Raw genomic sequence first — 21,477 nt, 5'->3', positions numbered from 1 at the left:
CAGGTTACGTTTGTGGAGTCTGGATTTATTCTATGGAGGGAGGAAAATATGCATTTGTTTTGTTTTTTTTTAGCGGGGGAGGGCGGGAGTGGTAATGGACATTGAGGAATCATGGTTCACGGGGAGTTATTTTTCATGATTATGGGTACCTTCGAGGAAGACGGAGTGATCAACAGGCAAAAAAACAAAATCAGCAAAGTTTGTATGCATGTATGATAGTGATTGACTGAGGTCGGTAGCCACAGTTTATGTACGGACCTTGAGCAAGACAGCGTTTTTTTTTCTGGTCCCAATCAGACAAAACAAGGCTGGGAAGAGGGTGGGTGGGAGTGAGATTTGATTGGGTGTGTGCAACGCAGGATGTGCAAGCATGGGGGGGGATGCGGCTAGATGCGTGCAAGTGGTCACCTTTTGTCTGCATGTGTCTAGTCGGATGTGAGTAGTTTTCGTGTGAGTAAGGGGGGTTTGAAGCCGGGGAGGTTTCGGCGGGGAGGTGGTTGTGTAGCGAGACATTTGTGGGAGTATAAGACAAGGATGTCTCGAAGTCGAGGGAGGAGTTTGTCACACAACCATATCCTACCAACACATCATCCATCCTTTTCTTCCAGCAGCATATCTCTACATTAACCATCCATCTCACACCACCAGCGTTCGGCGTATCATTAAAAATGACCACCCACCACAGCCACCACAACCATCACCATCACAACAACAACAACAACAACAACCACCACCACCACCCCCCTTCCTCCTCCGATGACAACCCCCCCTCTCTTACGATCGAACCCCCCCTCCTAACCTGGGAACAACTCCTCGCCCACTTCACCCAAGAAGTCCACCGCCTCTCCTCCGACCTTCATTCCTCCCACCGCCGCCTAGAGGCCAGTTTCCAGTCCCAGCTCTCAGTCATAAAACGGGACCTCTCAAGACAGCTGACCCGCGAGATTGGGGGTGTGCACTCCCACCTTTTGCTTTCTACCCAAGCCCCCAAGTTTTCTTACTTTAGGAAACTGCCGGTCGAGGTTAGAATGAAAGTATGGGAGTTTGCCCTTTGGGGTTGTCCGCGTGTTTTGGAGGTCAGGGGCGGGTATTTGCCTAGAGGGGGCCAGGTGGTGGGTAGGGTGAGGGGGTACCATGGTGTTTTCGAAGGGGGGACCCAAGGAGAGGAGGGAAGGGTCGGGAGGGATTGGAGACCACGGGTGGGCGGTGGGCATCAGGGGGTTGGGGGGAACGGGGGGAGTAACCCCTTGCCAGGACCGGTGGTGACTACCAACTTATTACCACCGCCGCCGTTGGCGGGGACATGTCATGAGAGCAGAGTTGTTTGCTTGAGACATGGGGGGTTGGTGAAGACAAAGGTCGTGACGATGGATGGGCAGGCGTACGTGACGGGGCATACCTGGTTTTCCCCCGGGGTGGATTGGCTAAAGGTGCCGAGTGTCGGGCCTGTTTTTGCGGCTACGATTGTCGGTAGTGTAGGACAGGGGGAGCTGCCGCCGCCGCTGGATATACAGCAGCTTGCCGAACAAGTCTTGATACGAAAACCACAAGATCGGGCGGAGTTGGAGAGGCAGGTGAGGAGATTTCAGATTGGGGGTTTGTGGGAACGGTTGAAGACCGTCGGGGTGGTTGTCACGTGTGATGTGGTGAGGGTGAGGATGGGGGGGTGGGAGTGGGGGTTGGGGATGGGGCCGGGGAGGGAGTTGTTTCCTGCCGGGGAAGGGCCGGTGAGGTTTGTTGAGTGAGCTTTTTTTTTTTTTTCTTTATGTACCCCTTAAACTACCCTTCTATGACATCTGCTTACTAACCCCATCACAGCCTCCAATCCCCCTCCTCCACCCTCTCCATCGCCTCTCTCTTCCCCCCAGGTTCTCCCCCACACCAAGTCTGGACCGCCCACCACTACTCCCTCATCTCCAAAAACCCCTTCTGCTCCCCCCTCCTCAACAACACCACCTTCCGGCTCGAAGGCCTCGAGACGCTCTGGCTCATCTACCGCTCCAAACTCTTTCCTCTCACCTTTGCTCTCTCGGAGATCATCGACTCCGAGGACCTGCTGTTCTACGACGGCGAAGTCACCCGGCAGGAAAACGGCTGGGTCAGGGAGGAACTGAAAAGAATGCCCGAGATCAAACTGCTGCATGCTTTCATAATGGATGAGTTTAACGAGGAAGGAGGAGGGGGAGGATACAATGGGGAAAAGGGGGCGGAGGTTAGGAGGCTTTATGGAGGTAATTTTGGGGGGAGGTTGGGGACTTTGGGGGCGGTTTAACCATGGGATGGGATGGTGTTGTGAGAGAGAGAGATTTATGAGAATGTTGACGTGAGAGGGTGGACAGCACTCAGGTGTTGTAAAGGGGTACTGCGGTGATGGTTATAGGTTCACCAATCAGACACACAACAGCAACAACACATCATATGCTAACAACAACTGCACACCAAATCATTCATTCAACCTTCACCTATCCTATCAAGCATCAACAATCTTGACACAAACCGCTCTCTCTCATTTCATTCTCATTCTAACAAGTAGTATATGTATTTGGATTCCTCCCTCTTTTTATCTATTCCGCGCTTGCACGCTCACTTGACACCGCCACAACCAACAACTGTAATTTTGTCTTGTCTTGTCTTGTCTTGCCTCAGAAACCTCCCGTTTTCCATGTACTCTGCCATCCATTGTAGTCCATCCAAAAATCAAATCTTGTGCGTGTGAAACTTGGTCTCCTCAACTCTTCGTTGGGATATCATTCATTAGAAAAAGAGATAACCGCAAAAAAGAGAAGCCCATTATAATCCCCGCAATGCTCATACCAAGGGGCAAGCAAAAGCAAAGAAAACAGAAAAAAAAAAAGAAAAAAAGGCTAAGCTAAGTCCTTCCCTGAAAGTAAACAACGCCAGTAATGCACTCCCCCCTCCCCCCCTCCCTCTCTCCCAACCCAGCTTCATCCAGTCATTATAGACTCCCAATTTCAATACCCGCCCCTCCCCGAAAAACAAACACTTAAAGAGCAGGGTCATAAATATGCTCCTTGATATACTTATCAAGAGCCGGGTCACCCCACTCCTCCCAGGTAAGCCATTGCTCCTCGGGCAGGGCACTCACACCATCCCGACGCGCAGCCTTCATCACCTCGCGGGCAACAATCACGCTGGCATCACGCACGCGCTCAATGCGGGGGTAGATCAGACCCTTGTGCACCTCCTCGGCGTTAAGGGACCCGGCAAGGGCAGCAGCAGAGGTGTAGATCATGTTGTCGGTGACACGGGTGGCCTTGGCGAGGATGGCGCCGAGGCCGATGCCAGGGAAGACATAGACGTTGTTGCCCTGGTTGGGGTAGTAGGTGATGGCCTGGTCGCTGCCGAGCTTGATGGTGAACTGAGAAAAAGGAGAGCCAGAGGCAAAGATGACGGTGCCATCAGTCCAGGTGACGGCCTGCTCGAAAGTGCACTCGGCCTTGGTGAGGGGGTTGCTGAGAGGGAAGAGAATGGGTCTGCGGCCGAGACCACCGGCGTCCACAGAAGCCTTGAGGGCGCGGACGACAGACTCGGTGAAGACACCAAAGGTGGCAGTCAAGCCAACAAGAGCGGTTGGCTTGACGTACTCGATAACCTCCTCAAGAGACTTGAACTGGAGGCCGTTGTTGTCGCCGCGAGCAAAGTACTTCTTGTGCTCGGCGAGCTTGTCACCGCGGTCCTTGGTCACGAGGCCCTTGGTGTCGACAAGCCAGAACTTGTCCTTGGCCGCCTGCTCGGAGAGACCACGCTTGGTGTAGTACTCTACAAGCTGCTTGGCGACACCGACACCGGCAGAGCCAGCGCCCATGAAGACGAGGCGCTGCTCCTCGAGAGGAACGCCGGAAAGATTCACGGCACCAATGTAGCTGCAAAACAGGTTAGCAATAGCAAAAATTGCGGATCTTTCGGCGAGGCCAAAACTCACCCTCCGAGAACAACAGCGCCAGTGCCCTGGATGTCGTCATTGAAGCACTTGTACTTGTTCCGATACCGGTCCAGGTAGTTGAAGGCCTTTTCCGACTCGAAATCCTCAAACTGCACCACCATTTCAGGATAGACCTCGGCAGCGGCAGTCATGAACTCGTCCATAAACTCCTGCTGCTCGGCCACCGAGGGCCGCTTCGAGCGCAGGCCCAGGTACAGCGGATCCTTGAGGTTGGTCTCGTTGGCCGTTCCGCAGTCGAGAACGATGGGGAGCGTCTTATCCGGGTGGATACCCGCCGCCGCCGTGTACAGGGCTAGCTTGCCGATCTGATGCATGTAAATTAGCCAACCAGCCCACCGGGACCCCGCTGCGTCTGTCCACAGCTTTTGCCGACGTGACTTACCGGAATGCCAACGCCATTGACGCCCAGATCGCCCAGGCCTAGGATGCGAGACCCGTCTGTCACGACGCAGATCTCGGGATTTGGATATGGCCAGTTCTTGAGGATCGTCTTTATCGACTTGCGCTGCTTGATGGAGATGTAGAGCGCCTCGGGGCGGGTGTAGAGAGTAGAATACTGAAGACACACGTCACCAATGGTGGGAGTGTACACCAGAGGCATGAGCTCCTTCGCATTGTCGATGAGCAGGCGGTAAAAGAGGTCGGCGTTCTGGTACTTGAGCGACGACAGATAGAGATAGCGGTCAATGTTGGTCTGGCGAGTCCGGATCATCTTGAGCGCACGCTCGCACTGCTTGCCCGAGTCCTCCATGACGTGTGGGATAAGACCGGTGAGGTTCTTGGCAATGCGCTGCTCTGGGGTAAAAGAGAGGCCTTGACGGAGGGACGTGATGTTAGCTGCCATGGTGCGCAACGAAGGGAGGATGCGGGAGGTCATTGATGGAGGCAAAGGCTCATCAAGGTTCAGAAAGAATAGACCGGGAGGAGAGGAGGTAGGGGGATATGATGCTTTAGAGAGAGGGAGGGGGAGAGGGAGGGGAGAAGGGGGGGGAGAGCCGGTATTCGAGTCAGATGGTCCGGACAGGTTCGGGAGCAGGTCTGCTCGGACACGGTGCAAGATTTAAGCTCTGGCACCGCTTCCCTGCTAAACGGAATGACGCGCATAGAGAAGAGAGAAAAGAATGTTGACTCACCCTTATTCCACATGGGCTCGTTGATGACCTGGTAACCAAGAGCCTGGTTCTGGGAGAGGTACTGCGTCTCGGCGAACTGCTTGACCTCGCCGTAGGTCTTTTGCTGGTAACCCCGGAGGGTGTCGAGGTTGGCCATTCTCATGGCTTCTTCAATGGCAGCGATGTCAACAGACGACATTGGGTTGGCGGCGGATATTCTGCGCGAAGACGAGATGGACATGCGCTTAGAGGTAGATATAGATGAGTGCGAGGACCGGGCCGACGCTACTGAGGACGATGAGGGGGATGTTGACCGAGGCGTTGAGATATCGGATGAAGAGGCGCTGGGAGCATACGAAGCCATTGCATGTGCGAGTGACGAGGGGGAAGGATGTGTGGGAGTCGGGAGAACAAAAGAAGTCTTCGAAGAGGAGGAGGAACAGGAACGGGAGGGTCCCCTGCGGCGTGAGTCTAGTGTGTCGAGGGTTGAGCGACCAGCCGGCGTATTATTAGAAGTAGTATTACGGCGACTGAAACTACCGCTAGGGCGTGTAATCGATTGGGCCACCAGAGCCTTTTCGGTCAACAGTAGTGATAGTTGTTGGAGTGTCTTGCCAACAACAGCAACAACAACAATGCTTGTTGGCGACGGCAAGCCTCCTCTTTAAGACCTTTTTGCAAGACCACGGCGGCGCGAAGCAGAAGCCAGCAGCAGCTCCATCGCCTGCTACACCTTACTACTTGATGCGACGGAGGCCTGTCTGGAGGTTTCGTTGGACGTTTCAAGGGCTACGACCTCTCTCTGGGCACGCTCGCACGTTGGGCCTCGATGGGTGGGATACTAGGGAAAAAACAAAGAAGTCACGATCCCCTGTCATCAGGGGTGCCGGTACCGGTACGAGTTCCCGTAGCGGTCAGGGTTTCCACTTACACGGCCGGGCGACACCGAAAGCAGGAGTCACCGACAATCACACCCCAGAGGTTCAACCACTTCAACAAGGACCGGAATGGGCTCCCGACACGGCGCGGAATCCATGGAAACGCATATTGGGCGTTAATCAAAATCGCTCCCGAATATCCCGTTATTTTATTTTTTTTGCAACAATTTGTTGGGCCCTGGGCTTGATTCTCGTTGGGAAGAGAACGAAAAAAAAAATATCAAAAAAGAATTGACCGCCGCACCGTTGCGCGCGACGTCACAGGCTGGTTGCTGAGTGGTTGGTTGGCCAGGGTGTGTCAGACCCAGACCTCTCGATCCGTAAAAATAAAAAAAGGTACCTCCTGCGCTATGTGAGCCAAGCCAAGTACCGCCGTCACATCGAAGGTGGTCACTCCTGCAGCTATGGAATGGCCGGAATCTGAGAACGAACCTCATCAGCCGCCCGCCGAGACGTGCTTGAGAGCGCACAATCACATTTTCATGAGAGTGAAAAAACATGGCGGACACCCGTTGGCGCCGATGAGCAGGACGTTCTGCTTGTGTCTTTCAGCTGGATGTAATCGTGTATTGTAAAACAGGCCTGAAAAATTACGTGTTTTCTGGGGTCAGCAAGGGAGGAAGGTTTTCTCAGCTTCATCTCGACAGGCCACTAACCTCGCAGCACCTGACCAATCAAAGTGTCGATGATGGGTGCCATTGCCTGTTTGGGCTAAGGGGCCTCGTCCCGAACCGTCGGCTGAAGTTGAGATGCTGGCCGGCAGCCAAGTCGGGATCGGTTGTCGGCCTCTCATCTGTAAAATACAGTCTCCCTTGTCTCAGCGACAACCCGTGACCTCTGCCACTCCTTGCAGAATTACCTAATAAGTCCAGCGAGAGGCACGCGCTTGGGGATCAGTTGCTGGTGTTACACACCGGCTCCAGCGGCATTGTGTACAAGAAAACCGGTGCTGCCGGGAAATTCGCTATCGTGGCATATATGTCGGGTTCCGAATTGTCGCAAAATGGCGCCGATATATACAACCACTGCGAGTTCTGCGAGATAGCAGAGATTTCACCGAGAAAGCGGAAAAGGGAAATTTCAATCTCAAACGGTCGAGAGGTACCGCTACTCCGGTTCTGCAGATTCCCACACTGTCACGGCCGTCAATGGGACCCGGTGGAGCTGTGGTGGGGTGTGGGTGGGTCCATCGCAAATCGTCTGAGGGGGGGACCGGCCGGTGGGGCGATGGAGTCTCAGGGGCAGGCCCGGGGAAGGCACGAGCATGCAGTTTGCGGGCTGCATGGATGGTGCAGGTTTTCCCCCCGACTTCTCCCGACGCCATCGCAGGGATGTCCTCTATGTCGTCCAAACGACTTCGAGAAGCCTGCCCTTGGTGAAACAGGGACAGCTTCGCGTCTGATGTCTGATGTGCCGCCGGCCTCCACCGCTCTCAAACAGACGACCCCAACGGCATGCTGCTTTTCGTCTGAACTCTTTTCACGCTTCTGAATGCTGTCACTTTGGTCTAGAATTACATGACAAACTATCGTTGATACGGAACAAGCGGACGAGGTGGGATTGGGCCGTGAGGCTGTCCAAGGTACTCCGTACAAGGCATGCAACCTGCTGACGTCCGCGTGACTTCCTTCTCAAAAATGACCACAAAGAGTGAACAAAGAGGGTTGGGAAATGGATTCGGAAAACCCCAACAGTGTGCCCCTTGGGTTACCTTCTCGATTTGACGAGGATTGTCTGATCTCCGCCCTTCCCGTCTGCGGCCCAGCAACCTCGCCCTGTTCGTTTCCTCGAGTTTTTCAATGCAACGAATGCATCACCAATTCTCAAGCAGATCGGCATCGTCTACAGGAGTCCAAGCGTGGCATTTCCGAGCTAGCCTTGAAAGGTCCTGCTGAGCGACAGCTTTGGGCCCCAAACCTGCAACTTTCGGTCAAGAACACGCTGGAGGTCCGTGAGGTGCCGTGCCGGCAAGCGGCCCCACACCACCACATGTTCCGTCAAAGACCGGTGCTGGTCCGGGTCTTGATCGGGTACCACCCGGAGCACCTCCGATCCCCCCCTCCAAATTCCCAATTTTCGTCCCAAAGTTGGATTTTGCGGGGGATACCGGAAGCACATAAAGGCACCATGCAGGTGACAGACGAACAATCAGAAATGCAAGCAAGCATTCCCGCATCAAAAGTTCCGACAACGGAGCGAGCACCGTTTTTCTAGATCTTCAGACGTGGTGAGGCTCGTGGGCTCTCCGTGACACCCCGCAAAATCAACAAGGTTGATCTCGCCCCCAGTCAAGAGGTAGGGTTCACCACGGTCAGCTGGGGTTCGGACTCCACCACTGCCATGGCCGCCACAGAATCCGGTGAGAAGCTTCGGACGAGCTTCACCGCCTGCTGGCCCCTCTTTCGGATTTGCGCAACGATCCCCACGGTTTGGCTGTGCCCCAGATCTTTTTTTTTTTTTTTTTTTTTTGCTTGGTCAGAAAAATCGGAAAAAGGAACAAGGCGTGGAATGTGGGATGGTGAAGGCATCAACTCCCTTAGCTTTCTCATCGGAACAGAACATGGGATGAGAATGGCCAGCAAGGGTACCATCCCCGTGTTTTGTGATGGTGACTGTCGTCAGCAAGCCACGCGGGGGGGGGGTTGTTGCTTTGCCTGGGGGCACTCCCTCGGCCCGGTGAGTGATTGGGGTCTTCCTCGGTGTGCTCGGCCGGCCAGCCAGCCAACCACCACACACACGCACAAACCCCGAATATCCAGAAACCCGTGGCAAAACTCCGCGTATGCTGAACTCCCCCAAAGCCTCCAATTGGAAAAAAGACACTCCCGAGAATCGAGGCCGAAGAAAAAGCTCGTGACTCAAGCGGGGTGGTGGCTGGGTCTTCCCGGGTCTGGACAAGTTGCGGCTCTGATGGGATATGTGGAGGGGTTCGTGTCATGGATAAACATTCATTCAATTCCCCACGGGAAAAAGATGTGGAGCTTGGCGGGGGAAGTGTGGGTTGAAAAAGTTGGGGTTCATTCAGGGGTGATGGCTGTTGAAGGCCAGACTATCCACCATCCATCTACTCCGGGTACTACTCGGGATGGGGAAAGATGTGGGATGTGTGTGAAATACCATGTACCCGAGGGAGAGGGGGGATATTTACCGGTTTGGTTACCTCGCTCGGTAAAGTCTTACAGATGGGAGGTGCGGAATCCCTTCACATGTAAAGCATGTAAGGCTTCACAGCGGATTACCCTGTAAAGAGTCACATATTTATGACTCAGTAGATATCGGGTAAAGGTGACGAACCACCACTCTCGATGACGAGATCTGAGGGTGGTATTGAACAATCATGAAGAACACAACTGTATAACCGAGAGGAAGAGAATAGTTCGGAAGAAGGGAAGTATCAGAATCGGAGGGAATCATGAACAATTACAGTCGAAGAGCACAAGACTTCAATAGCCGGTGAGGGGCGGGAGAGAGAAAGAGAGAGACAGTAAACAACAGCTGAAGGGTTCGAAACATGTGAATTACACGTGGGATTGGATTACGGAGTAAACGCCCAGCTCCAACATCATCATCATTACATCCTGCTTCGGTCAACCACTCATCATCATACATGTGAAAATGGCATGGTATTTTCTTTTCACGTCCTACATCGGAGCAAACGATCTAGAATCTCGAATCAATGGCCAGCATGTGAAGGTGATGATGGACGTCAAAGCCCCCCTTGTTGACGAGGAGAACAACAACGAGCAACAACATATCCCCCTCCTGTTCAACCCGAGCCCCATCACCAACCCCTCAAAACATGGACAACCTGACCTTGTAGATGACATTCAGACTACACTCAACAAGGTAACGGAATTCAAGAGTAGCAACGTAAAATACACCACCCTCACCGTCACACAACCATGACATTCCTAGAATTAAAACCATCGTATTAATTAATCTATGTACAATACCATGTTATCTTCCACCTTTCCTTCCAAGCCAAAAATAAAAAAAAAATAAAAATAAAAAAAAGAGGTGAACGCCCTCCCTCCCCAGCAGTAGACCCCAGACCTTCCCCAGACCGACGAGAGCGCCGCCCCTCCCGTTCTATCCCTAGACCTGGTCCCCATATCTTTAAACCCGGCCGGGTACGTACCTCGCGGCCCAACTCAACGGTCGATCTACCTCCTCCACGTCCCCGTGGCTGGCGGCCAAGGCAGGGAGTGTGGAAAGGGGAGGATATCGTCGGCTTTGGACAAGATAAGCTTGACCAACTAGTTAGGTGATGAACAAGAATGTACAATAAGCTTAAATCAACTTCATCTCCCTCCTCTTTCCTTGTTTTGTTCGCTCTTGTGAGAAAGCAATCTGCGCTCCATTCCGATTTAACACAACAACCGTAGCTCGAAACGCGATGACCCGATAACCATGGTACCCCCGGAAGGAAGGAAGGAAACCGCCGAATTGAGTATACTAACAAAACACCAGCGAGAATATCATCGAAATCATCGCTGTAAAACGCCCAACATGAACCGAAACCAAACACCCCGAGCTTGACGAAGAGGCCCCGGTATCTGGAGCCAGATGTGGACTCCTTAAAGCTTAACAAAAAGCACGACAAGACTCCAACATCCTGGCCCTCCAAATGATAAACCCGCAAAAACGCCCAACCAACCACCTCAATCCTCACCCTCGATAACCATCCCCCTCGCATTCGGCACCCCAACCAAAATCTTCCCCTTTGGCACCCTCACATCCTTCACCTTCATACACCCAAACACATTCAGCTCTCTCAGATTAGGACAGCTCCGGAAGATACACCCCACCACAAAATCTGTCACCTCCTCGCAAAACGAAATCTCCATCTTGTGCATATTCTCATACGTTTTATCCGCCGTGAACACCTCCTCAAACGCCTTGCTGGAAATGTGACGACAACCATGAACATTCAGATTCTGGAGCATCTTGCCCGAGTGCGCCATCAGGGCCTTGAACCCTTCATCGCAAAGGCCGATACCGTCGGGGTTCTCGCGAGGTTTCGTTGATTCGAGTTGGCGGCATTTCTGGAGGTCGAGGAAGACTAGACCGGGGTTGGACCAGGTTGAGGTGAAGAGGCGAGCAAATCCGGCGTCGGTCATGAGCTCACTGTCAGTGATGCGGAGCTTCTTCAGATTGCGACAGTGCATGTGGAGGGCGTCGAGGACTGTGTTGTCTAGCTCGGGGACTCTAGTCAAGCACAGTGTTTCGAGCTGGGGTCCGATGGCGGTCAAGAGTTTGACGTATACATCCGGGTGGATTGCCTCGCGCAAGTCGAGGGACAGATGGCGGAGAGTGGCAATTTTGGCGATGTGGTTCAGGCCTTCACCGGTGACTGCTTGGTTGTGGCAGACTTTGAGGCGGGTGAGGTTGGGACAGCTAGTGGGAATAACTGCAAGAACAGCATCCGTAAAATGCTTGTCTGTCCAGTATACCCGAAGTGATCGCAGGGGCTGACCCTTCTTTTGAAGATACTCGATCCATTTCCCTTCAGAGATGAGATTGCACCCGTGAAGATACAAATCTTCAAGGACGATATGGCGGTCGACGATATACTCTACCACTTCGTCCTTGAAGTGGATGGCGTTGCGGACTTTGAGTTTCTTGAGTTCCGGGACCGAATGGAAGATGCGGTAGAAGTCGTCCGCACTGAGCTTGGCGCCGTCATATACGAGCACTCCCTGGTTGCTTGGTTTCAAGAACAGGCTGAGTGTCGTGGGGTTGAGAAGACGATGCTTGGAAAGCTTTCGAGCAATCTTGTCTACAATTTTGGGTGGCAAGTCACCCAAATCCTCGGCAAGATCAATGTTCTTCGCCAAAGTCTGAATGCACAAAGACATCAGGCTCTTGCCGCCGACGTGGTATGTTCCATCCAAAATCCTGCTCTGGGTTTGGCGACGTGCGCCCACTGGTCCTCCGCTGGCACGCTTGGTCTTCTTCTTGGGAGCAGGATCATCCTTAGTAAGCTCCTTTCCACAGGGTGAACAGACCAAGCCTCCGTCAGGGGCATTGCGGGAGTACGGTGTTACCGTAAACCGTGTATTGCAGATGGCACAGTTCTCCATCTGGCCCGGTAGAGGCTTCGCACGCTCGTTGAAAAGCGCGCGGACAATGTCGTCGTCGTCGTCATCTGAAGCGTCAGGATCGCGCTTACGTTTCTGGGACTTCTTGCTGGCCTTGATCTTATCAATAGCGTGTTTCTCCTTCTCTTTTTTGCGCCGCTCTACTTCAGAGGTTGCCTGGGCTGCGCTTCTTCCTCTTGTTACTCGACCGGTAGATGCCACAACGGGCTCGTCCTCGTCAGATTCCGGTGACAGGGTGTCGAAATCGCCATTCTCATTCAAGAGTTGTTGTTGAGCAGCATCAGCTTGACCTTCTTGGTTGTCCTGGGCAGCCGCCCTACGACGAGCCTCAGCATCAAGTCTGATTTGGTTTGCCGAAATGTTATGCGACTGTTGGCAGTTAGTTGGTTTGATCTGTCCTGAATTGGGGCTCAAGATGTCAGGGGCGACCACTTACAGCCAAAAAGTCCGTCAAGGCCGATTGTCTGCACCAGATATCTGTCAGCTAACATGACCTTTGCAAGCGCCGTTTACAAGACCAAAAAATACTAACGGGCCCATAATACGGCGCCCAACCGTCCGAGTCTGTCGGGACCTTTCTCTCATGTTAGAATGTGTTGATCTCAAGACGGCGCGAGATAAGATAGGCAATACTCACATATTGGCTATCTCGAAGCTTTGCCTGCGACTGTTTGGGAGTGAAGCTACAACAAGACGGATGAATGTCGACCTGACAGCCTGGAGTTTAGATCGCCCCAGGGTAAAAATTGGGAATAAAGCGACATGCAGCGACAGACGCGAAGAGGGGCAAAATCAATTTAAACTCGCCCCCATTGTTGACGCCAAACACCTGACTTTGATCGCAAGGCTGGAGCTGAACTCCAAAAGGAGAGAGCAGCAAGGGGCGAGTGGACCGTGCGAGACAAAAGTCAAACCAAGAAAGGCAACTTGCTCCTCCCGCTCCTGCCGTTCCTTGCCTGGTTTGCCTCTTGCTGCCTGGACTGCGTGGAGAAAAAGCAAATCTCCAGCAAATCAATCAAGGCCCAGGTCATGTGCTTTCGTGTCAGATGGAAACGCGAGCCTGAACCCCTACCTGGGCACCTGGGCGCTGCTCTCTCAGCTTTTCCCGCCTCCAGCTTGCACAGCGCAGCCCTTTCATCTCCTGAAGGTGGCGACGACAATAAATTTCTTTCTCACTGCCTCCATTGTCCCACGAGGTTTTCATTGACCAATTATCGCCCGTGGACTTTTTGTTGCTTGGTGGCCCTTTCCTCCCTTTCCTCGGCGCAGACTGCGTGCACACCATTTTACTCTGATCCCCAGATCACCGTGGTGGGAGCACTTTCCAAGCTCGCTGATCAGGGGCTTGATTGACAACCCGCTCCCTACCTATTCATCTGCACAACTCAACCGATTTCTTCTGACAAATTTTGAGTATCAAGCCGCTATTGTTTTATGAAATCTCTCTCTTGCGGACATCAAAAATCCTACAACCCACAAAACCGTACCCTCTTTCGTCAGAAATACACCTCCACCTTCGGATCAACATTGGTACTTCAAGATGGTACAGACGAGGAGGTCGCTCGCAGCCAGCGAGATTGTTGGTAAGTAAACAATAATTAACATCCAAGTGACAATTCTATGCCGTAATGGCAAAGATGGCTCCAATCTTGAAGACCCCTAAGCGACCTTGGAATCCTCTACTAACAGTCATATTCAGCGGCGTCCCCTCAGCCCGACTCAGTCCCCTCGGTCAAGCAAAGAGGCAAACCCCCAGCCAAAAAGCTGGCTCTGAGCACAGAATCATCTGCTTCGCCGACCCCCCAAGCCTACTCCTCGGCAAGTGAATATTCGACGCCGCTTACTAGCAATGTTGCGACGCCAGCACCTACCGAGGCCCCCTTGACTCTTCCAGGGAAGAGGATCGAGGTGGTACTTACCACTCGGAGAGCCCGTGCTAGACCTTCAAAGGTCCCCGAAGACGACCCATACTCTGTCGCACCCAAGCGTAAGAGAAATGTCATCGAGGACAGTGAGGAAGAGCTCTCGGATTATTCCCCAGATGCTGAGCTTGCGCGGAGGTTGCAGAAGGAGGAGGACGCTGCTGCTGCCAATTTCGCGATCCCCTCTCTCCAAACAAAGGCTAAACCCCGATCTCGGCGAGCCGGTCTAACTAAGGGCAAGACCGAGGCCATGTTCACTTCTTCACGTGCACGTGCACCCGTTCGCGGTTATGGGAAGAAGAACGAGGAAGTGTCTCTTCCACAAACATCAAAGACGCGAGTAGGTGTTAAGAGACCCGCCATCGTTCCAAATTCAGAGGATGACGACGACGACGAGGATGATGACGACTTTGAAGAGGTCGACAGCGATGACTCTCTTCCGTTGATCAAGACGCGAGCAGCAAGACCACCAACCGGTCCAATCAGGAACCACGATCTCAACGTGGCTGAAGGTGAGAGCGAGATTTCTGAAGACGACTTTGATGGCACCGCCGACGATGTTAGCGACGACGATGGCAGCAACATCGCGTCTGCAGTTGGCAGCACCGCTGGAGCCCCAACTAATAGGAGCAATTCGGCTATTCGCACAGCCATGGCCAATCGACGCGCTTACAGATCTTATGTGAAGTCTCGACGTGTTAGGAATGATCGTCGTCGTCTTGAGAAAAATCACCCCGAGCTCACGACAATGTGGGAGGATCTGAAGAATATGCCCATTTTAAAGGCTGGAAAGGCGGCGCAGCCAACGTCCATTTCTCGCCAGCTGAAGCCTTTCCAGCTTGAGGGATTGGCTTGGATGCAGGCGATGGAAAAGACCGAGTGGAAGGGGGGCCTTCTGGGTGACGAGATGGGCCTTGGTAAAACAATCCAGGCCGTTTCCCTCATCATGTCCGACTTCCCACAGCCAAAGCCGACACTGGTGCTCGTCCCTCCGGTTGCTCTGATGCAATGGATGACTGAGATTGAATCCTATACCGACGGCACACTGAAGACGCTTGTCTATCACGGCACAAACGCCAAGTCCAAGAACATCAAGATGAAAGATATTAAGAAGTATCATGTCATCATCATGTCCTACAACAGCTTGGAGTCGGTCTTCCGCAAGCAAGAAAAGGGATTTAAGCGCCAAGGAGGTCTTGTCAAGGAGAAGTCTGTCATCCACCAGACCGAGTTTCACCGCATCATTCTTGACGAGGCTCACTCCATCAAGACGAGAACCACGATGACAGCCAAGGCATGCTTCGCCCTCAAGGTCACATACCGATGGTGCTTGTCCGGGACTCCTCTGCAAAATCGCATTGGCGAGTTTTTTTCCTTGATTCGTTTCCTCAGTGTCCGTCCATTCGCATGCTATTTATGCAAGCACTGTCCCTGTAAGACAATGGAATGGTCTATGGACGAGGACAGTCGCTGCACCGAGTGCAAGCATGGAGGCATGCAGCATGTTTCGGTCTTCAACCAGGAGCTGCTCAACCCGATCCAAAAGTACGGGAATCGTGGAGAGGGCGCCGAGGCCTTCAAGAAGTTGCGTGTCCTGACGGATCGAATCATGCTCCGTCGGCTCAAAAAGGACCACACCGACTCGATGGAGCTGCCTGTGAAGGAGATCAATGTTGAACGTCAGTTTTTCGGCGAAGCTGAGAACGATTTCGCAAACTCGATCATGACTAACGGTCAACGCAAATTCGATACCTATGTGGCCACCGGTGTTCTCCTCAACAACTACGCCAATATCTTCGGCTTGATCATGCAGATGCGCCAGGTCGCTGATCACCCGGATTTGCTCCTGAAGAAGCACAGCGAGGGCGGCCAAAACGTCATCGTGTGCGCCATATGCGACGAGACTGCGGAGGATGCCATCCGATCTAGGTGCAAGCATGACTTCTGCCGCACATGTGTCAAGAGTTACCTGAATTCGGCAGAGGAGCCCAACTGCCCACAATGCCACATTCCCCTCTCGATTGATCTTGAGCAGCCCGAGATTGAGCAGGACGAGACCATGGTCAAGAAGTCCTCGATCATCAACCGGATCAATATGGAGAATTGGACGTCCTCGTCCAAGATTGAGCTTTTGGTCCACGAGCTCCACAAGCTGCGCTCGGACAATGCCTCTCACAAGTCGATCATATTTTCACAGTTCACAACCATGCTTCAGCTCATCGAGTGGCGTCTCCGCCGTGCGGGTATCACTACTGTGATGCTTGATGGTAGCATGACACCTGCTCAGAGACAGGCTTCGATTCATCATTTCATGACCAATCCGGATGTGGAATGCTTCCTCGTCTCGCTCAAGGCTGGTGGTGTAGCGCTCAACTTGACAGAGGCGTCTCGCGTCTTTATCGTCGATCCCTGGTGGAATCCCGCAGCGTAAGTATTCTGTTTCGTTACCATTGAGCTTGTCACATGGCACCCGCTAATCTGTTGTATCACAGGGAGTGGCAGAGCGCCGATAGATGCCACCGCATCGGGCAGACGCGACCCTGCACGATCACGAGACTGTGCATCGAAGATTCGGTAGAGAGCCGCATGGTGCTCCTGCAAGAGAAGAAGACCAACATGATCAACTCAACTATCAACTCGGACGATGTCGCCATGGACTCGCTGAGTCCGGAGGACCTGCAGTTCTTGTTCCGTGGCAGCTGATTGGATTTTGTGCGAGTATCAGGAACCATCAACCATGATCACATTGGCTACTTTTGTCGGTTTTTTTTTTTTTTTTCTTTTTTTTTTGGTTTTTTTTTTGTTTTTTTTTTTTCTCAATTCCTGTCCTTCTGAGATTGGCTTTGCTATAGTGTCACCTGCCACCGTATATAATGTAACCAAACCAGCGTTGGTTTGGGAAAGGAGTCGTGGGTTAGCGAGCGGAGGAAAACCGAGCGCATTTAGCTCATGTTATCAGGAAATATTGGGAGGGATGCGTTGTGGGTGTTTTTATCATCATACTTGGGAGAATACGCCAGCTGAGACTTACCTTATACATTGCTGGGAAGAGCTGCCTCTGCTGAAATCAGATACAGATAGCCCACTGTCAATAGCACAATCATTGTCTGATCTCATCGTGGACCCGAGAGTTGCAACGGACCCCGCAAATGACACACAACAGCTTCATGCAACAGCGGGAGCTTGCCCCGTCATGGGTCCCGGAGTTTGCGGGGTAATGGGGCAACATCCCTGTGGAAGCCTCATGACCGGTTGCTTAATTGGACGACCGGCTCCCCCCTCCCTGTTCATCTGAAGAGGGGCATCTCGAAACAGGCGTCATCCTACAGGCGTTGGGAGCTTGGATTTAAGGATTCGCTGCCCTGTTTTGCTTTTGGGGTTTTGTTTTATTCTTGCAATGCGTTCTACTCTGTCTGTGTATGGCTGCTATCATTTTGCTGTGTGACCTTGCGGTTTTGTATTTTGATTCCTGGTGGTAGCTCGAGTCGTTACTTCTGCTCTGTTTCTCCCGAGGGCTCGGGCAAAGGCAGGGCTTTATTTCAGTTGGTTTGGGCCGCCGCCCGGTGGTATCATATTGGCGGCACCCGTCTGGTTTCCGCCATTGAAGACTACCCCTATCCTCCTCCTCCGTGATTTTGTATCAACTTTCTTTTTTTTGTCATTTTTAAACCCCCACCTTTCCCCCCTTCGGTAGCCGTACCCGACCAACATTTCCGCCATCAGCAGGGGGCAGACAAAATGCGGTTGTTCGACCTCTTCCTGCTGGCCGCCGGTGGTCTGGCAAGCGCGTCAACACTCACGCCCAACACCGTCCCACTTATCGTCCGGAACCCGTACCTGAGTACATGGTTATACCACGCCCGTGATGCACCATGGGAGAACTGGCCAATGTTTTGGACTGGTGCTCACGTACGTCTTCCCCCCCCCTTTTCCCAACCCCCTCACAAGCTACTAAACCAACGGGTGTGTAGGTCGGCTTCTCGGTCATGGCCTCCGCCTCGGGGAAGGTCTACCCCCTCCTCGGCCGGCCGCAAGACTCTTTGTCGACAAAACGTCACAAGATTGCGTATCCAGAGTATCTCGGCGTAACGTTTGATGCTTCCACCACCAACCTGAGCTATTCCATCCCCGCGGCGGGTGGAGAATCCTCGGTACTAGTTACGCTCTCGTTCCTGTCACCTATCACACCCTCCTCGACGATGAGACAGGCCATTCCGGCGGGGTACATGACTGTTTTTGTTGCGGGGTGCGACGATTTGGATTTGTACACGGATGTGAATGGGGAGTGGGTGACGGGGAACAGGGATAATACTTTGCGGTGGGAGATGTTTGAATCTCCTCCCAGGGAAGAAAAGGGGACAAAAAATGGGACAAAGACAGAAATAAAAACTTGGAAGGTGAGGAGGGAGAGGGAGGAGCTGCTGACCGAGTTTGGGGATCGGGCCGAGTGGGGGACTTTGCACTTTTCTGCCCCGGGAGGGGAGAACGGGGTGAGGTATCAGAGTGGGACTAGTGCTTTGCTGAGAGGATTGTTTGCGGAGAGGGGGGAGCTGAGGGATGAGGTGGATGGGGAGTTCAGGAGGGTGATGGAGGATGAGCCGGTTTTTGCTTTTTCAAAGGGGTTCAAGTTGGCTGATGGGGGGAAGGGGAAGGAAAAGTGTGAGAAAAGGGAGGAGAGCGTGAGGTTTACGTGGGCGCTGGTGCAGGATCCGGTTGTGCAGTTTGCCAGTGCTAGGGGGTTGACGATGATGAGGCCGCTTTGGCAGAGTTTTTTTACCGATGCGGATGAATTAGTGGGTTGGCATTTTGGTGACTTTGAGACTGCAGCAAAACTGGCGGGGGAGTATTCGAATGCGTTGGCACGGGATGCGTATGAGTCTGGGTCGAGGGAGTATCAGGATATTGCTGCGCTGAGCGCGAGGCAGGTGCTGGGGGCGACGCAGTTTTCGGGGACGCCCGAGGACCCGATTTTGTTTTTGAAGGAGATTTCGAGCAATGGGAATTTCCAGACGGTGGATGTGATCTTCCCGGCCTTTCCGTTCTTCCTGTATACCAACCCGAGGTGGTTGGCGTATCTGCTGGAGCCGCTGCTGGAGCACCAGCTGAGCGGGCAGTATCCGAACGACTATTCGATGCATGATCTGGGGGCGCATTTTCCGAACGCGACGGGGCATCCGGATGGGAGGGATGAGTATATGCCTGTGGAGGAGTGTGGGAATATGTTGATTATGGGGTTGGCGTTGGCGAATGCGCTGAGATATGATACTGATCCTGCGTTTGTGAGGCCAAAGGGGGCGGAGGGGATGAGGACGGCTCCGGGGGCGAAGAGATGGTGGGAGAGTGTGGATGAGTATGGGATTGATTTACCCAGAGGGGAGGCTAAGCTTGGCTCTACGCCCAAGGCGGCGGAGAAGTGGTTGTCGCGGTCTTACAAGCTTTGGAAGCAGTGGACGGGTTACTTGGTCAGGGAGTCGCTTATTCCGCATAATCAGCTTTGCACGGATGACTTTGCGGGGTGGTTGGCGAACCAGACGAACTTGGCGCTGAAGGGGATTATTGGGATTAAAGCCATGAGCGAGATTGCGGATATTGTGGGCGAAAAGGAGGATGCAAAGTTTTATCGGGAGACGGCGGGGGAGTATATTGAGAAGTGGCAGGAGTATGGCATCTCGAGAGATGGGACCCATGCCAAGCTGGCGTACACTTGGTATGGATCCTGGACGACTATTTACAACCTGTATGCGGACTCGCTGTTGTGTTTCCATGTTTCGGACAAGAACAAATCTTCGGTGACAGGAGGGAGAAAGAGTGGGAAGCAGCCGAGGATGGAAAGTCAGATACCACTTGGGCAACAGGCTTACGGGTCTAAAAAAGATGGGAACGTCTTTATCCCTGACAAGGTCTACCAGATGCAGAGCGATTGGTATCATGCGGTTCTGCAAAAGTATGGGCTGCCGTTGGATTCGAGGCACTTGTATACGAAGAGTGACTGGGAGTTTTTTGCGGCGGCGGTGACGGGACGGAAGACGAGGACGGAGATTCTGACGAGTGTGGCCAGGTGGGTGAATGAGACTGAGACTGGTAGGTTCTTCTCCTCTTTCCACTGCATGTGATGGTGTATTTGCTAACTTGGTGTTAGATCGTCCTTTTACGGACTTGTATGATACAGAGGGCAATGGAGGGTTCCCGGGGATTTGGTTCATGGCGAGACCGGTGGTTGGGGGGCACTTTGCCTTCTTGGCACTGGAGAGGGCATGCGGAGGCAAGGCTGTGGAGGCATTGAAGTTTTTGGATAAGAGGGAGCCTGGAGAGGTTGATGTTGAGTTGGTGCTGATGAGGGATCTTTCTACTGGTGAGCAGTATGATGATGAGGGCTGGGAGGACCTTTGAGGACCTGGGTTCAGTGTCTATGTGAGGGCATACGAAGACTGAAAAGGGCCATGATAGTATAGCTTCAAGCAGCTGTATGCAACATTCATTTCGGGTACAAAATTTGCGATCAAGGTGCGTGTTGCGGCATCCGCGCACGTGCCGCTGTTGTTTTAAGCTGCAGCTGTTCGAGCTTGCATGATAACACGCAGCCTCACGATGCATGGAGCTCCGTGAGTGGTGATACAAGTTGGAGAGAAGAGTGGGAAAGAGGCGCTTGAGTTTGCTTTGGGTTGTCCAATCATGGAGAGGACAACTCTTTAATTTGCCACCCACTCTGTTGGCTGCTGTTGTTACTCCGACATCCCTCCTCCATGACCACCATCCATCACGAGGAGGCCTCAGCATCCTTATGCAAGTCTCAGGAAAGCACGAGTCATGACACTTGCTATTCACGGTGTTGTTCTTGTCGGGTGAGGTGACTGTGGCCCTTTGCTTTCGAGATTGATAAGATCCGAGATCTAGGGTCGAGTGGAGAAGTTAATTCAAGACAAGCTCGCCCTGATTAGGCCATTCTTAGCTTAGTTCATGTTCACTTGCCCAGGTTAGATATGCAATTAGACCGTAACAACTAGAAGAGGGTGAGAGGCAAACATTGAACCGTTCGTTTGTTTGCAACCGGCCATTGTCGCCTCTTCTATTCACTCAGGATGTCTTAATTGGCACGCATGACCCCCTTCGTTCTTGCTGATTCGCTCTGGACCTTTATCTGTCCTAAAAATCCTTCCCCTCTTTTGTTTGCGGAAAAACTCTGCTATCGATAACGAAGAGCAATTCACTTCCACAAGGCCTAACAAGGCGTAGAGAATACGAAATCCCCCCTTTGCGGCGACTCCAGGTCTTGGCAGTTTTGCACCCCAGGCAGCCAGGCTGCGCATTGATAATTTCCATTTTTTTCAGAGCTCTTCCTGTCCCGTCATCCTTCCCTTCTGCGAGCTCTGGGCCGAACCAAATCTTCCCTCGCTCTCTTTTCTCTTCCCACCCCCCCTCCAAAGCCAAAATCTCTCCGTC

At 52.9% G+C, this 21,477-nt stretch overlaps 5 protein-coding genes across 5 annotated transcripts; 3 read left to right on the top strand and 2 right to left on the bottom strand.

Moving 5' to 3' along the window:
- Positions 1 to 2: 2 nt before the first annotated feature.
- Positions 3 to 2,272, top strand: QC761_0043520 (uncharacterized protein; the record flags this gene model as incomplete). The annotated part of the gene is made up of 2 exons (XM_062872385.1): positions 3 to 1,741; positions 1,819 to 2,272. The coding sequence occupies exons 1-2, from the start codon at positions 669 to 671 to the stop codon at positions 2,270 to 2,272; spliced, it is 1,527 nt and encodes a 508-aa protein (XP_062735485.1). The 5' UTR covers positions 3 to 668.
- Positions 1,825 to 7,323, bottom strand: QC761_211120 (uncharacterized protein). The gene is made up of 6 exons (XM_062876847.1): positions 6,671 to 7,323; positions 6,447 to 6,549; positions 5,098 to 6,357; positions 4,347 to 4,777; positions 3,944 to 4,269; positions 1,825 to 3,884 (listed from the first exon to the last, which is right to left on the bottom strand). Exons 3-6 carry the CDS (start codon positions 5,438 to 5,440, stop codon positions 3,005 to 3,007), a joined length of 1,980 nt encoding a protein of 659 aa, XP_062735484.1. The 5' UTR covers positions 5,441 to 6,357; positions 6,447 to 6,549; positions 6,671 to 7,323; the 3' UTR covers positions 1,825 to 3,004.
- Positions 7,324 to 10,099: 2,776 nt separating this feature from the next.
- On the bottom strand, positions 10,100 to 13,076 carry RAD7 (UV-damaged DNA-binding protein rad7). The gene is made up of 4 exons (XM_062876846.1): positions 12,753 to 13,076; positions 12,648 to 12,689; positions 12,552 to 12,579; positions 10,100 to 12,484 (listed from the first exon to the last, which is right to left on the bottom strand). Coding segments are annotated over exons 1-4 (1,881 nt in total). The 5' UTR covers positions 12,755 to 13,076; the 3' UTR covers positions 10,100 to 10,675.
- On the top strand, positions 10,367 to 16,740 carry RAD16 (DNA repair protein rad16; the record flags this gene model as incomplete). The annotated part of the gene is made up of 3 exons (XM_062876845.1): positions 10,367 to 13,698; positions 13,815 to 16,464; positions 16,530 to 16,740. Exons 1-3 carry the CDS (start codon positions 13,656 to 13,658, stop codon positions 16,738 to 16,740), a joined length of 2,904 nt encoding a protein of 967 aa, XP_062735482.1. The 5' UTR covers positions 10,367 to 13,655.
- A 620-nt stretch (positions 16,741 to 17,360) lies between these two features.
- On the top strand, positions 17,361 to 20,427 carry QC761_211090 (uncharacterized protein; the record flags this gene model as incomplete). Its single annotated transcript, XM_062876844.1, has 3 exons — positions 17,361 to 17,946; positions 18,009 to 20,118; positions 20,177 to 20,427. The coding sequence occupies exons 1-3, from the start codon at positions 17,776 to 17,778 to the stop codon at positions 20,425 to 20,427; spliced, it is 2,532 nt and encodes an 843-aa protein (XP_062735481.1). The 5' UTR covers positions 17,361 to 17,775.
- Between the last annotated feature and the right edge of the window lie 1,050 nt (positions 20,428 to 21,477).

This window comes from Podospora bellae-mahoneyi, chromosome 2, assembly GCF_035222275.1.
Source record: "Podospora bellae-mahoneyi strain CBS 112042 chromosome 2, whole genome shotgun sequence".
Taxonomy (NCBI): Eukaryota; Fungi; Ascomycota; class Sordariomycetes; order Sordariales; family Podosporaceae; genus Podospora; species Podospora bellae-mahoneyi.
Note: the sequence above shows the minus strand (reverse complement) of the source record. Positions and strands in the feature narration are given on the sequence as shown.